The following is a 15,744-nucleotide window of genomic DNA, read 5'->3' on the forward strand; positions in this document are numbered from 1 at the left end:
TGTGGTCACTAAAGTGTAGTGTGGGGTTAGCCAAAGGGCAAGTAAAATAAAAACGCTAATACAGTCCAAATACACAAATACCAATGAACTTGCACATTATTTTCTCCTTTCTTGTTCCGTACATATTTTCTTATCGACAAGAAATATAAAATCATCCTGAATATATAATTTAGGTGAACAATAACCACATAAAGAGTTCAGCGCCGAAAACTTTGTGCGTATAAAATATCTACATTTAAAAATAAGAATTAGAGAAAAATTAAAATCAATTGTTGATAAGAATTCTAAATTATATAACGGTATGTATATCTTCTAGCATATTCTGTTTGTAGCCTATATGCAGTTTCCAACTTTGTGTTTATTGGACCAAAGAATCGTCGGCAAATGTTTAAACTGCAACAAAAGTAAATACGAAAAAAAAAAGATTTACGGTATTATTATTTTTATTTTGCAAATATTACGGTATATTCAATTATTATGAATAAAATTGTCATAAATATAAATTTTATAAAAAAAAATAAAAAAAAGAAAGGCCAGGAAGGCAGGAATGAAGTGTCTTTCCACCTCAACTATAGCTTATATAAACCCCTTAATACTCTTCAAGCAAAAGTCACTAACAAGAACGAACACACACACAATTCCTAACTATAACTACATATTCATGTAGAAAAATAATTCACCTAAATCACCTCCTAATAATGCGAATGTCATCGACACCATCTTATTTTATTTTCTTCTCCTCTGTTTATGCTGATGAATCGGCACTAATCACAATAATAAGTGTAGTAGTAGTACTAGTAGTAGTGTTAGTGCTTCAATGGCGGTTGCACCGGAAAGAGAAAAGACGACGGCTACCGCCTGGCTCTATGGGTTTGCCTTACATAGGAGAGACACTCCGCCTCTACACAGAGAATCCCAATTCCTTCTTCGCCACTCGCCAAAACAAGTACTCTTTTCTTCTATTTCGTAGTTACATACATAAATAATAGGCATGAGGTACTCATTTACTAACCTTAGGTGTATCGTTCATTATATTATTTAACCAATATATTTGACACCAAAAAAAAAATGATTGTTGAAGGATTCACATTACCAAAATCCAACTATAAAGTCGTCTTTTTACTACAATTTTACTCATAATTTTTCTTGATAAAAATATGTTTTGCACAAATTCCAAATCAGTCTAAGTGTGAAATATGGAATCCGCAGGTACGGAGATATATTCAAGACGCACATATTGGGATGTCCATGTGTGATGATAAGCAGTCCAGAGGCGGCTAGAATGGTGTTAGTGAGCAAAGCTCACTTGTTCAAGCCAACTTACCCTCCTAGCAAAGAGCGTATGATTGGACCAGAGGCTCTCTTTTTCCACCAAGGTCCATACCATTCTACCCTCAAGCGGCTCGTTCAGTCATCCTTCATGCCTTCTGCTCTCAGACCAACCGTCTCTCACATCGAGCTCCTTGTCCTCGAAACCCTCTCCTGTTGGACATCCCAAAAGTCCATCAACACCCTCGACTACATGAAACGAGTATGTCTCTTTGGTCTATTTTTGGGTTATATGCATGGACGATCCTTTGAGGCATTCTAAAAGAAAATATTGACAAAAAAAGATTTCCAAAATTTGCGGGCCTCACTTTCTTAAAAGGAAATATAAGTTTAGGAAAGAAAACAAACTTTAAATTTGTTTTATGACTAATTTGTGTTTTGTACACTACAATTATTTGAAATATATATTTGTTACATTACAGATATTTGTTTGTTTTATTAATTAAATATGTGGACAAAATCTAAAACATACACTTCGGTGTTTTGTACGCTATGGTTTTGTTTTGTATCATTGATTAAGAGGAAATTGGATCTGTGGCTGTAGTATGCATTCGATGTGGCGATCATGTCAGCGTTTGGGGACAAAGAGGAGCCCACTGAAATTGAAGCAATTAAGCTCCTTTATCAGCGTCTAGAAAAGGGTTACAACTCCATGCCTCTAGATCTACCTGGCACACTTTTTCACAAATCCATGAAGGTATATAACTTATGAACTATGTATATGAGTAGTATATATGAAGCTCATGATCGGTGTAGATAGAGATGATGATCCCTTTAAATTATCTTAAGTAATGTGTACGTTGAACGTGACAATTCCATGTAGATTCGTAAAATACCACAAAAGAATTGGAAAACAAGTTTGTACAGTTTAGGTCTTGGGGACCACACGTGTGCGATATTATTTGACACAGGTTGTAGATTCTTTTCACAAAAACATAAAGACAAAGTCATCTTCAAGACATAGATGTTTTTAATGTGATGAAAAATACTTACATTCATTTTATTCTATTTTATTGAGTGTTAGGGTTAATCTCATAAATAAATGTTTTATTTTTTGGTAATTGGAAAATTAAGGCACGAAGGGAATTAAGTGAAGAATTAAGGAGAATGATAAAGAAGAGAAGGGAGAGTGGGAGAGAAGGGGGAGGACTATTGGGAGTACTTCTTGGAGCAAAGGATCAGAAACGTAACGGGTTAAGTGATTCACAGATCGCCGACAACATCATCGGGGTAATCTTCGCCGCCACCGATACCACCGCTTCTGTCTTAACTTGGCTTCTCAAGTACTTACACGACCATCCCAATCTCCTTCAAGAAGTCACCGTAAGCAAACTTTCATTTTTCCTTTTTACTTTTTCAAGTTTATCTTTTGCATGTTCGTATTGCGAAGTATCAACTAGAAATTAGTGTGTTCTCATCTATGGAAATTATCGCAACAAAAAAAAAAAGGTTTGAGAAAATAGTAAAAAGATATATCGTGGCTCCGTTACAATATATAAATCATGAATATTCTTTTTACAAGTAGATTATATCCCTCTAGTGGATTTTTAACAAATGTTATATATATATATATATATATAATATATACTTATGGTTTTGTAACCAATATTAATCAATATAATTTTTTTTTTATCTTTATTTATAATTTAACAGAGGGAGCAACTTGGCATCCGACGAAAAATAAGAGAAGAAAACCGAAGAATCTCATGGGAAGATACAAGAAAAATGCCACTGACTTCAAGGGTATATACCATTTCGGTATTCTATCATTTGCAATGATGATGTCATAATAATGTTCGATGGTACATTCAAGTAATGGTGTTATTATTATACGTACTTTTGGTAGGTGATACAAGAGACACAAAGAGCAGCAAGTGTATTGTCCTTTACATTTAGAGAAGCAGTACAAGACGTAGAATTTGAAGGCTACTTGATCCCAAAGGGTTGGAAGGTTCTTCCTCTTTTCCGGCGAATCCATCACTCTCCGGAATATTTCCCCGATCCTGAAAAATTCGATCCTTCTAGATTCGAGGTAAATATACATATGAGATATCGACTACGTAGAAGTATGCATGGGTTGATAAGGTGACTGAGACATGGAACAATGACTTTGGACTACTAGTTCTATGATATATGGATGCGTTACCTAAAATAAATAATTGTTGGTGAAAGATAGAAAGATGGATGAAGAGTAAAACATCGAACGAACTTAATGTCAAAATCTAGGGTTTAGTCAACTTTGTGGGGACTTAGATGGACTTGCATTGCATGTAGATGACATTTCACATCTTGTAATGTTGACAGGTGTCACCAAAACCGTACACGTACATGCCATTTGGGAATGGAGTGCACTCATGTCCAGGAAGTGAGCTGGCTAAACTTGAGATGCTTATCCTCCTTCACCACCTCACTACTTCCTTCCGGTATTGTAATTATTTTCTTTTCGTATAATAATATTTTCGAGTTTTTTTATGAAAAATTCTAAATTAGTGTCTCAATTCTAATTTTGTGTCTCAGTTCTATTATATGCCAAAATTCTTCACGAAGTTTGATTTTATAATGTTTGAATTTTCACTCTATTTTTCTGAGTTTAACAATTACAAAACTTCAAATTTCTGAAAAATATAGATAATGTAGATATTATCTATGTAAATGTATCAAACGTAAATATTGCTTGCAAACGTAAACTGCATAATCTCTATTCGACTCCAAAACTATATATATTGTACGACGTCATCACTTTATGATGTCATATTGTCATATATGCATTTAAATGTTTTGTTTTTTTTGTACCTTAATTTCGTGTTTTATTGAAGATGGTTTGATTTGAACTAGTGTTAATAAAGAGTCATTGGACCCATGACGTGAAAAAAAACTTGTGATGATAAAGAATTGGAAAGAGATCGCCAGCTGTATAAAAGATCTAATATGTGAATCAATCTTTGATCTTTTTATTTATTCTTGAGACCGTATTGAGTAGATATTTGTATTTGTGTGTGTGTGTTTGTGTTTTTGTTAGTAAGTAGATATATATGTTGATAACATTGATTTGTAGTACCCCAAAAGAATTGACAAAACATGTGAATCGGCGACCTGTCAAATTAGTATCTTGCCCATATATGGTCCAACACGAAAGATGTGAATCTCGTTATTTAATCTGAGATTATTGATGATTGTATAATATAATTAATGATGTTTGGATTTTAATTTGCAGGTGGGAAGTTGAAGGAGGCGAAGGAATACAGTATGGTCCTTTCCCCGTGCCAAAGAAGGGTTTACCAATAAGAGTAACTCCAATTTAAGCCTAAGGCAAATTTGGAACTTTTTCTTTTTTAATTATTTAATCAAATAATTTATGCTTTCGTTTGCTCTACAAGTAGAGTTTTTTTTTTCCAACTTTAAAATAGGCCTCCAATTTTGGCCCGTTTTCTTTTGTATATATATTACTATTATTTATGTAAAGTTGCAATTAAATGAATTTTATTTTCGTTGGTTGGAGGTCGTTGGACCAGTTTAGATATATTTGAATTCTATTATACATACTCCAAGTAGCTTATTATTGCTCTCATCCAACTAGCTTATAGCTATCATGTTGTGACAGTTGCGTTGAAATATTTGTGTTTGTGTTTGTATCCGAGCCAAAAAAATTTTGTTGAGAAATTGTGTTAGAGGAAATTACACACACATATATTCAGATTTTAAAATTGATATATGTTTGCATCTGAATTTTTGTTTTGGTCCATTCAAGGACTTTGATATATATATATATATATATATATATATATATATATATTTTGAATCTTCGTAACCTTCGATTTATTATAAGACTTTCCAGATCCTAAATATTTAATCTACTTTTTTATTAACAAACGAATATTTTGATCTATTAATTTCGAGTTTTCAACCAATAAAAATATTGTTTGTTTCCTTTATCGGATCTTTGTTTAAGATTCCGTTCAGACATGTAAAGCTGAGGTAGACGTAATTGTTTTGTACGGAAGCATACGTATTCTATTTATATAGTTGTAAAGTTTACTTCGTTGTATTATTAATGACATATAAATACATAATTATTAATAACTAACTAACTGTGTTTAAACCTTATAAATAATTCTATTAGAAAACAGTTTATCATTATCATGTCACAAACACGGAAGTATACATAAATCCTTGAGCCATGCAAGGGAGACAACACATAATTTAGTTGAATTCTCGTGATAACATGGGTAGCCACGTGTTCACAGTCGGATACGTGCATGCAACGACTCCACCTAACACATCTTGTAAGAAAGCCTTACGTGGAACTCTTGACTTCCATAAACGAATAAGATTGAAATGAATCTAATTCATTGCCCCCGTTTGTCTCTGTCTAAAGTCAGAGAGAATCAGAGATTCGTTAGAGAGTAAAATGGCTTTACATTGGTCCACTTGAGAGTCTCTAAATCATCCCGAGGGTTTGGTGGACAGAGATTTAACATGCTCCAACCCTTTCTTATCCAATTTGTCCCCCCTCCCTCCCCTCTCTTGTACCTCTTTGATTAAGCCCTACCTCAAAGTTTTCACATGATTTGTTCTTGGAAGTGTCTCTCTCAATCTTTTTTGTTTTTATTTTAAAGAGAGGATTTGATATGAGACGACTAAAACGTGTACAAAGGAAAGAGGGGAGAATGGGGATTAACACGATCGATATATTTTTGGATTAGATACGTGAAGCTACCGAAACTTATATTTTCATTCAAGTCGACGTAAATGACGAGTCTTTCAAAACTTACACATTATATATAAATTTCTTACGAAGATTTGTAAAATAGGTAACCATAGCTCATTGCCAAAAAATACATTACTATAAGAAGATGATGTACGGTACCATGATTTCCATGTTGAGGTTTTGCTTGATCGATCCCAAGTTCCTAGACAAGTTATGTATATGTTTCTAATTCTATAATATATATCTTCAGTTGTTATTTGGGTCAAAACGTATGATTCAAGTAGCCATAATTCTTTAAAATTTCAAAAAAAAAAACAATGCACGACATTTCGTTGACGAGGGTTATATAAAGTTTGATTGGCACAACTGATAGTAGAATGTATATTCGTGATGTTAATATTTAATCCTTTGAACAAAACAATTCGTGAATTTATGTTGAAAATTACAAAGAGCATTTGCTTCTTTCCTTTAATAATTGAGAATTTTTAAGAAATACTCCTTTTGGTGGTGCATCCCTTTTCAAAAATGTCAATTCTATTTATCTATTTTGAAAAATATTCCTTATGAAATCGGAAAATTTATAGTTTATAAAATAATTTTGAATAGTAACTAACTACTATTCAGATACTATCTAAATATTTATAAAGTTTAATAAGTTTAAAAAGGTTATTAAAAAGTATTTTATAAATTATAGAGAAAAATTTACGCACATATAAAGATAGCTTGTGTTTTTTTTTAAGATATACACATATTTAGATAAATAACATATTTTTAGTAGCATTTTTAACAAAACTATAGAGAGACGACATTTTTGAAAAGTGATATTGGAAAATGAGTATTTTTAAAGTCTTGCTTAATAATTTTATAATTATAAATTAGTACTAATTATTGCTAAAAGCCTAAAAATAATTTATATTAATTGATGGGGGATTGTCAAAAATACCATTTTTCCTATGTCACTTTTTAAAAATACATTTTTTATGTTGTCATTTTTTAAAAATACCCCTTTTTATGTATAAAACAATTAAATTCTAAGCCCTAAGCTCTAAATACTAAATCCTAATCCCTCAAAACTATATCCTAAATGTAAAATAGAGAACCTAAACCTAAAAAAATTCTAAAAATTTATTTAACATATTGTATAAAAATGAAAATGTTCAAAAAAAATGGTATTTTTGAAAAAAGTATCCCAAAAAGGAGATGAGTTGAGTGTAAGTGTTAATCTCTTTTGACACCTCTAAATGAGTAATTGCAATGCTAAATTTATAAAATCTGATATGTACCAAGGGTTAATTTTTTAGAAACACAAAAAATGTAATTCATATAATTTAGTTCTAAATAGATGTAAAACAATATATAATTTCAATACTAAACTAGAAACTCGTTTTAAACTAAAATCATATATGTGATATTCCTGGGAATCTATCTGTAATCTTATTTGAGTTTCCTTTTTCTTTACTAAATTGATATAAACAAAAAAAATTATAGTTTTTTTTCTTCTGTATTTCTGTTTTCTTTTTCTTATTGTTTTAAGATTAGTAGTTGACTACTTCATTTTAATTAAATGAAAAATAAAATGAGTTCCTCTTTTTAATATATTTTTTTTATCTATCCTTTTAAGATTATTACAGTTGATGTACTTAATTTAATTTGAGAATGAAATATATATATATATATATATATATATATATATATTACCCTTTTCTTAATTCTAAAAGTATCGTTTTGATTTTTTTTTCTACATTTATGTCAATCTAATATCTAAGTCTAACTGATCTAAGGTTTTTTCACAAGTAACGATATATATATATATATAATGCTTATGTGAATTAGCAAATTTGAAAACCAAATATATATATATATAATGCTTATGTATAAAAAGTTTGCAAATGCTTTAATTTCTTAAGAATGTAAAATATATCATTTTGGTGAAAGTGTTGTCAAAGGGAGATGCGCTCGGAAGTGCCCGAGTGAGATCTTGTTTTAAGAAGAGATAATTTTGGTTATGACAAAGAAATGGAGAAAGAGAAAGAGAAAGTTCAACAAAATTATCCGATTAAATGGTGAAAGAGAAAGTTAAACAAAATTTTATCTCTAAAACTTTTTTGTCATGAAAAACATCAAATTTTGGGATTTCTATATTTAATCATTAAAACTTAAAATAAATTTATATGATGAACCCAAAAGTGAAGAAAGAAAAATAATTATAGAAAAATCACTATTTTTTTTGAATAAAATATAAAATTTATTCGAAAAAACGTTTTTACATCATAGTGCTACAAAAGTTTAGAGCTTTTGGTAGTGTAAACAGAGCTACATTCTACTAATAAGGAGCTTGTGATCGCAACTTAACGTGTTGTCAGCCACTTAATCACTATTTCTTGAGAATTTGTTAGAAATATTTTTTTTGAGATACTCATTTTCAAAAATACTTCATTTTTTTGAACATTTTTATTTTTGCCCTCTTTTACGTAATTATAATATGTTAAATTAAATTTTAGAATTTTTTTTAGATTTATATTATCTATTTTACATTTAGCGTATACTTTCTAGGGATAGAGTTTAGTATATGTGGTTTAGAGTTTATAATTTAATCATTTTATATATTAAAATGAGTATTTTTGAAAATAGACACCACCAAAAATAACATAGAAAAAAATATATTTTTGAAATTACCACGCTCCAATAAAAATAGGAACTGTGTAACTTGTATAAGTGATTCGGAGGAAACGTTTTGTTCAAGTTTACATCTCTTCTTCAGTTTCATAATCAATTTATAACCTGTTTTCTTATTATATGACAAAAGCTAGCCCATATGTTCTCCAAGGCCCAATATCTGTAAACAATTAAGCTCTAAACTTTCTCTTCGGAAATAGGTTTTGAGATCCCAAAAAAAAAAAAAAAAACCGGTTTAGCACAATTTCCGTTAGAACAAAACCGGTTCAAGAGAATCCACAGAAACAGTAACAAGTACAGAGTCTTTTGTCTTTGTTGTTGTGTCTTGACATTTCATAAAACCTTTCGCTTCTCTCGATAAGCTTCAGATATTAAAAAAAAAAAATTAAAAAAAATTAAAAACCCAAACTTTTATTTTATTTTCCCCAATCAAAAACCCTAATTCCTTCTTATCTTGTTTTTTGATTTTGGTTCTCTTTCTCATTTGATTTGGTTTTGACTGTATTCCAAAAAGTTTGCATTTTTCCACTCGTATTTCAGATCTTCGATTCCGCTGTGTTTCCTAACTATTATGCGAACTCAGTTTTGTTCTTCGTGATTCCTATAAATTGACAATGATCTTCTTCTCCAAGCTTGGTCGCTCCATTTCTCGTTCAAGGGTTTGTTTCATTTCATTGATTCCTTCTCAGATTCGTTCTCAGTTTGTAGTTTTTATTTTCTTTCTATCTAATCCTGAGTTTTTTTTGAGTCAAATTAGGGTTTTTTGAACGGTGGTGGTGTTAGATCGGCGGTGCTAAACGAGGCGAGGTTACTTGCTCCGTCAGGTCTTGATGCGGCGTCGGTTAATCAAGTGGAAGGTGGAGGGTTAGGGTTTTTGAGACGACACTTTGCTTCTTTAGCTTCTCGGAAGGGTTTAGTCAACAATGATTTGATTGGTGTTTTTGCTAATCCAAGACTTCGTAGATTCTTCTCTGATGAAGCTCCTAAGAAGAAGAGTATGTTTTGCCAAAAAAAAAAAAAAACAACTCTTTTACTTTTAATTCGAATAAAGTTTGAGGTATTTGGTTCTCAATTAGTGTTTTTTTTGTTGTTGTTGTGTAACGTTTTTTGGTGATTTGTGCAGATTATGAAAACTATTTTCCTAAAGATGCAAAGCAAGAACCCAAGAGTGATCAGAAATCAGATCATAAAGGTGAGTACAGAGTTTTCTCTAGTTTCCTGATTTAGGAATGTCTATATCTTGGCTTTTTCCCCAATTCGTAGAGTGTGTTTTGCTTATGTGAGAGATCTGTGGAGGTTTAGAAATAGCTATGAGTTTTGTATAGGCCATTCCTCTTTGGTGTTTTGTGTTCTTTTGTTTTTTTTTATCTAGTCCTAAACTGTATCCTTTTGCGAAATGTGAATACAACTTATGAACAGTGTACGCGGAGGAGAAGTGAATAGGCGTCTCAGTTTTGTTTGTGGGGTAGTTCTAACTTGTCAACTGTTTACTTGATGTTAAAAAGCTTTTACTCAAATAAGATGGTTGATCAACAAGAGTGTTTGTGATTTTATATGTTCCATATAGCCTTCTACTGATGAGTTGGGAAATTAGGGATCTATTAATTGTTTTGAAGATTAATGGAAGTTTCAGTCATCTTTATACCATTGTTTTCGCTTTTACCGCTGTGTGGATTCTGTTTAGCTAAATTGAATTTAAAAGAGCATGAGTCATTTCTATAACAATCTAGCTTTTGAAGTTACTCTTCTTGTTTGGAGACGTGTTGGTGCTACTGAAGGATTCTAATAATTGGATATGTTATTGTTGCAATACAGAAGGTTCAGAGAAGAATGAAAGTGAGAACGTGGGAGATATGTTCATGAATCGGTTCCAAAATTTGCTAATTCCTCTACTAGCTCTTGGTTTGTTCTTCTCTTCTTTCTCGTTTGGCTCTGGGGACCAACAACAGGCAAGCATATTCAATCTAAGCTTTGTGTTATTCTTGGATATGGAACCGTAGATCTGGCCCTGCTCATATGTTTTCACTAATAATATCCATGCTACCTTTTTTTTATTGTTTCAGATTAGTTTCCAGGAGTTCAAAAACAAGCTTCTCGAGCCTGGTCTAGTTGACCACATAGATGTTTCAAACAAATCAGTAGCAAAAGTCTATGTGAGGAGCACACCGAAAGACCAGCAAACAACTGACATCCAAGGCAATGGTAACGGTATTCCTGCTAAAAGAACTGGTGGTCAGTATAAGTACTACTTCAACATCGGTAGTGTCGACTCTTTTGAGGAGAAACTCGAAGAAGCTCAAGAAGCATTAGGTGTTGATCCTCATGAATATGTTCCTGTAACATACGTCTCTGAAATGGTCTGGTATCAAGAGATCATGAGGTTTGCACCAACTTTATTGCTCTTGGGTACTCTTTTCTATGGTGCGAGACGGATGCAAGGCGGATTGGGTGTCGGAGGAACCGGTGGAAAGAATGGTCGTGGCATTTTCAATATAGGCAAGGCTACAATAACAAGAGCCGATAAAAATTCCAAGAATAAGGTTAGAATTAGAAACTCACCTTTAAAAAGATCATATTGGAACTTAACAAACCGAGTTTTTTCTTATTCTTGCTATTTTCTTTCGACAGATATATTTTAAGGATGTTGCTGGATGTGAAGAGGCTAAACAAGAAATTATGGAGTTTGTACATTTCCTTAAGAACCCAAAGAAGTATGAGGATTTGGGTGCTAAAATCCCAAAAGGTGCGCTTTTAGTAGGTCCTCCTGGAACCGGAAAGACCCTTTTAGCAAAAGCAACTGCAGGGGAATCAGGTGTGCCGTTTCTGTCTATATCCGGTTCAGATTTCATGGAGATGTTTGTTGGTGTTGGCCCTTCAAGGGTGAGACATTTGTTCCAAGAAGCTAGAGCATCAGCACCGAGTATTATCTTCATAGATGAGATTGACGCCATTGGTCGTGCAAGAGGACGTGGGGGTTTAGGTGGTAACGATGAGCGTGAAAGCACTTTGAATCAGTTGCTAGTTGAAATGGACGGTTTTGGTACAACTGCTGGAGTTGTGGTTCTTGCTGGAACCAACAGACCTGATATTTTGGATAAAGCTTTGTTACGGCCTGGTCGGTTTGATCGCCAGATAACCATTGATAAACCTGATATCAAAGGTCGTGATCAGATTTTTCAGATTTACTTAAAGAAGATCAAACTCGATCATGAGCCATCGTATTACTCTCAAAGACTTGCTGCTCTAACTCCTGGATTTGCTGGAGCTGACATTGCTAATGTCTGTAATGAAGCGGCTCTTATTGCTGCTAGACATGAAGGAGCAACTGTTACTATGGCACACTTTGAATCTGCTATTGATCGTGTTATTGGTGGTCTTGAGAAGAAGAACCGGGTCATAAGCAAGTTGGAGCGTCGTACAGTAGCATATCATGAGTCTGGTCACGCGGTTACTGGGTGGTTCCTGGAACACGCAGAGCCATTGCTGAAGGTGACTATTGTGCCACGTGGTACAGCAGCGCTCGGGTTTGCTCAATACGTTCCAAATGAAAACCTTCTCATGACCAAAGAGCAACTCTTTGACATGACTTGTATGACCCTTGGTGGCCGTGCAGCTGAGCAGGTAAAATATAAATGAAAACGTATAGTAGTGTGGGGTTCGGTTGAAGATGTTTTTTAAGTTTCTGTTCCTTTTCAAATCGCAGGTATTGATAGGAAGAATCTCAACAGGTGCGCAGAACGATCTTGAGAAAGTGACAAAGATGACGTACGCGCAAGTAGCTGTGTACGGTTTCAGTGACAAGGTTGGACTGCTCTCGTTTCCGCCAAGGGACGATGGCTACGACTTCTCTAAACCTTACAGCAACAAAACTGGTGCGATCATAGACCAGGAAGTTAGGGAATGGGTGAGCAAAGCTTATGAGCGGACAATAGAGCTGGTCGAGGAACACAAAGAGAAAGTGGCTGAGATCGCCGAGCTTTTACTAGAAAAAGAAGTGCTGCATCAGGATGATCTTCTAAAGATTTTAGGTGAACGTCCGTTTAAGTCGGCAGAGGTGACTAATTATGACCGTTTTAAGTCTGGTTTTGAGGAGAGTGAGAAGGACTCAGCTGCCACGCCGAGGGTGGAGCCTGTGGTTGATGAAGGAGCTCCCCGCCGCTTGAACCTCAGGTTGTTCCGACGTAAGAGAAACGTCACTGTTACAATTGTAAATTTAATTAAGAATGCAATAACACAATCCCAAAAAAAAAAAAAAAGAGTACTCTCGTTCTTCAGTTGTTTTAGTAATGAGGGACTTTGTTAGCAATGAATATTTTTCTTGTTTTCTACATTATTGTTTCTAATAAGATTTTTTTTTTGGGTTAAAATTTCACTCTGCTTATAGTTTGCGTTTTGTAATAACTGACTGATGATATAGTTACATCTTCAAATTTATTTGATGTTTTTCCTAAACATACCAAGCTCTCTAGTCGGTCGATGAATGAGAAAGCTTTGTATATTAATTCAATTTAAAAAAATATAATCCCTGGTCAAAGTTGCTGAAATTTGTTCATTTTCTTCTGTCTCAAAACATATTAGAAAGGAACATATCAATAACCGTAAGGATGGTCCGAGACATCTCAGATAACTTAAGCTTTCAGAGAGAAATCTATGTTATCCTGAGGGTCTTTGTAGCTTAGGTTCCAATCCAAGCTGTTCCCAGAAATTGGTGAGACGATGTATGAATGCTTAAACAGATAAATATCATCAGCAGAACCGCAGAGATATATGATCAAACAACCCTGTTTTAACCTTTGAGTGAGTATTTCTTTCCTGTGAACACTTGAAACTTGGCTTCATCTGATTTTGTTGTACTCTCTTGCTCGATGTTCTTTGGATCAACCTATATACATTTAGAAGTCATACAAACACGATTAGTTATCTTCAATGGATGATTAATTAGACCACATGAATGGAATATCCAGATAAGAAAGACATACTTTCGTAGTTTCTTTTGCAGCTGGTTTGCTGTTTGAACCAAAGACAAGCTTCCCTGATCGTTGCCGTGGGGTGGTAACTGACAGCTTCTCATCGTCTTTCCCATTCTCAGTTGGCTTTTCTTCTTGTTTTGTATCTTCTGATTCAGTTTGTGGTTGTGCTTTTCCATCTAAACGTTTTCCTGATCCAGTGAACGGCGTGAATTTGGGAACTTTGCTGGTTGGTTCCTCTTCCTCAACTGCAAGGAACAGAGGAAAGCATATAAGTACAACTTGAGGCTATTATTTCGCGAAAGAACTCAACAGATAATTTCGAATGAACGCAAAGGAAACCTTCACGAGTTCGCTTATTTGAGGGAGTCAACTTTTGTGGCTTCACAGGTTCTTTGTAATCAAGAGGAGGAGCAAAATCAACCTCACAATCTGTTTCGATAATACTCACAGCTGAAGAAGGCTTTGCTTCAATCACATTGATAAAATATTGCTTGTTGTTATAAGGAACCATAATAGTATCACCGGTGGTTAAGCAAGAGTAGCTCCTAAGCGTAGTCTCCAAGCTGCAAAAAGAGGAACGTAAGAAAGAAAATTCTTAAAACCCACAGCTTAAAAAAAAACACAAAAGATAGAGATATTCAGTTTTCAAAACTACAAACATGGCTTTTGGGTTGGAAATATCCAAGAAATCTTGAGTATGAGGCTGTAGCTTAATGTAAGTCCCTTTGACCAAGCTGATATTCTTAACTTGCAAAATATCTCCCTCTTGAAGAGACATGTTTAACATCATCTATAAGTAATGCCAACACAAAAACAAAAGACGAACAGATTAAGAAACTAGTGGAAAGAAATAACAAAGACACAAAGAAAGATGAACATAAAGCACTGTCTATGTACCCAATACGGCAAGTAAACAAGGCCTTCGTCTGCGGTGAATTCAAGTACACCGCAATGTGAAGTCTTCTCAACAGAAACATTACTCAGTTGAAACAGCATTGGGTATTCAATATGCAAAGAAGCTATAAAGATATGCATTCATTAAGACTCAAATGAAAGTAGAAAACAGAGTAAGGAGGCATTTCAAGTAAAAGAAAAGACTAAAATGAGAGTAGAAAAGGCTCTCACCAAGACGATCAAGAGCAGAAGGAGGCATGATAACTGCAGAGATTATTACCAAATGTCAAAAAAAAATCTTGAAGAAACTATCTAAAGAGACTACTACTAAAGGAAGAAGAGTAATACTTTTGTCACCCTTCTCAAGATGTGCCTGCATTTATAAAATGACTAATAGTTAGAATCGTTTTGCTTTTCACTTTCTTATAAAAATAAAAGCTTAATTAGATTAGATACATCAAAGAGACCTTTTCAATGAATGTGACTGGGTAACACCGGTAACACTGCTCGAAGCTAGAAGCATCTCCTACACCATTCATATCTACTCTCTACTGCCACAAAAAGAATCTAAAAGTCAGTAAGAAGAAGAAACACTTATCTCTTAACACAAAACCCATTGAGACAATTCATCGAAAACCTTGTGTGCACAAATAAAACAATAGCAAAAGTTTAAACTTCAATATTCAAATTGACATTCAGCTCCAAGTTTCAAACCCATAAACAGAAAAAAAAAAATCAAAGGAGATCATCGAACTAAATCGGAAAATTGTGGAACAGAGTTGATGAATCAAGATTGATAAAGCTATAAATCAACAAGAAAAAGAGTGATGATCGGAACAGTCGTGAACACTTTTGTATTTTATTTCTAAGGTTTTTAAACCACAACAAAAAAAACGATAAAGTTAACTACAGCTTGATTTCATCAGTACCGTACCGATCCGATTAATAGGGTACTGAAGCTTGAGGATCGTATAGTCTCTAGTCAATGGGGGAGCAGATCGAAACTGAATAATTGGTAAAAAAAAGAAAGAAAAAAAAAAGTTTGTTTTGATTTGCAGAGAAGAAGAAGGGAGAGATACACACACTTTTATAGGTTTTAAACGGGCCGAAGAAGAAACTGGGGATCGTATCATCAAGTAAAAACGAACCATTAGACACGTGGCGTAC

General features: G+C 33.7%; 2 protein-coding genes and 1 pseudogene across 8 annotated transcripts; 2 read left to right on the top strand and 1 right to left on the bottom strand.

Moving 5' to 3' along the window:
* Positions 1 to 582: 582 nt before the first annotated feature.
* Positions 583 to 4,827, top strand: LOC104700603 (abscisic acid 8'-hydroxylase 2). The gene is made up of 8 exons (XM_010416139.3): positions 583 to 946; positions 1,210 to 1,531; positions 1,874 to 2,026; positions 2,404 to 2,652; positions 2,983 to 3,072; positions 3,176 to 3,361; positions 3,634 to 3,752; positions 4,544 to 4,827. Exons 1-8 carry the CDS (start codon positions 699 to 701, stop codon positions 4,629 to 4,631), a joined length of 1,455 nt encoding a protein of 484 aa, XP_010414441.1. The 5' UTR covers positions 583 to 698; the 3' UTR covers positions 4,632 to 4,827.
* Positions 4,828 to 9,011: 4,184 nt separating this feature from the next.
* On the top strand, positions 9,012 to 13,080 carry LOC147940845 (ATP-dependent zinc metalloprotease FTSH 3, mitochondrial-like; annotated as a pseudogene). Its single transcript, XR_015561529.1, has 7 exons — positions 9,012 to 9,372; positions 9,471 to 9,708; positions 9,837 to 9,905; positions 10,529 to 10,662; positions 10,777 to 11,253; positions 11,342 to 12,334; positions 12,417 to 13,080. The product of XR_015561529.1 is annotated as an ATP-dependent zinc metalloprotease FTSH 3, mitochondrial-like (transcript).
* A 110-nt stretch (positions 13,081 to 13,190) lies between these two features.
* LOC104700606 (ubiquitin fusion degradation protein 1 C) lies at positions 13,191 to 15,684 on the bottom strand. Of its 6 annotated transcripts, none has more exons than XM_010416141.3 (9): positions 15,512 to 15,684; positions 15,045 to 15,125; positions 14,926 to 14,950; positions 14,809 to 14,841; positions 14,581 to 14,702; positions 14,343 to 14,473; positions 14,023 to 14,246; positions 13,693 to 13,928; positions 13,191 to 13,595 (listed from the first exon to the last, which is right to left on the bottom strand). In XM_010416141.3, exons 2-9 carry the CDS (start codon positions 15,114 to 15,116, stop codon positions 13,500 to 13,502), a joined length of 939 nt encoding a protein of 312 aa, XP_010414443.1. In that variant the 5' UTR covers positions 15,117 to 15,125; positions 15,512 to 15,684; the 3' UTR covers positions 13,191 to 13,499. The 6 variants fall into 6 exon arrangements, with proteins under 6 accessions (XP_010414443.1, XP_010414444.1, XP_087313835.1 ...); XM_010416142.2 differs by having other exon boundaries at positions 15,045 to 15,128; XM_087457709.1 differs by having other exon boundaries at positions 15,507 to 15,625.
* Positions 15,685 to 15,744: the final 60 nt, after the last annotated feature.

This window comes from Camelina sativa, chromosome 7 (assembly GCF_030686135.1).
Source record: "Camelina sativa cultivar CO46 ecotype springtype chromosome 7, ASM3068613v1".
NCBI classification, from domain to species: domain Eukaryota; kingdom Viridiplantae; phylum Streptophyta; class Magnoliopsida; order Brassicales; family Brassicaceae; genus Camelina; species Camelina sativa.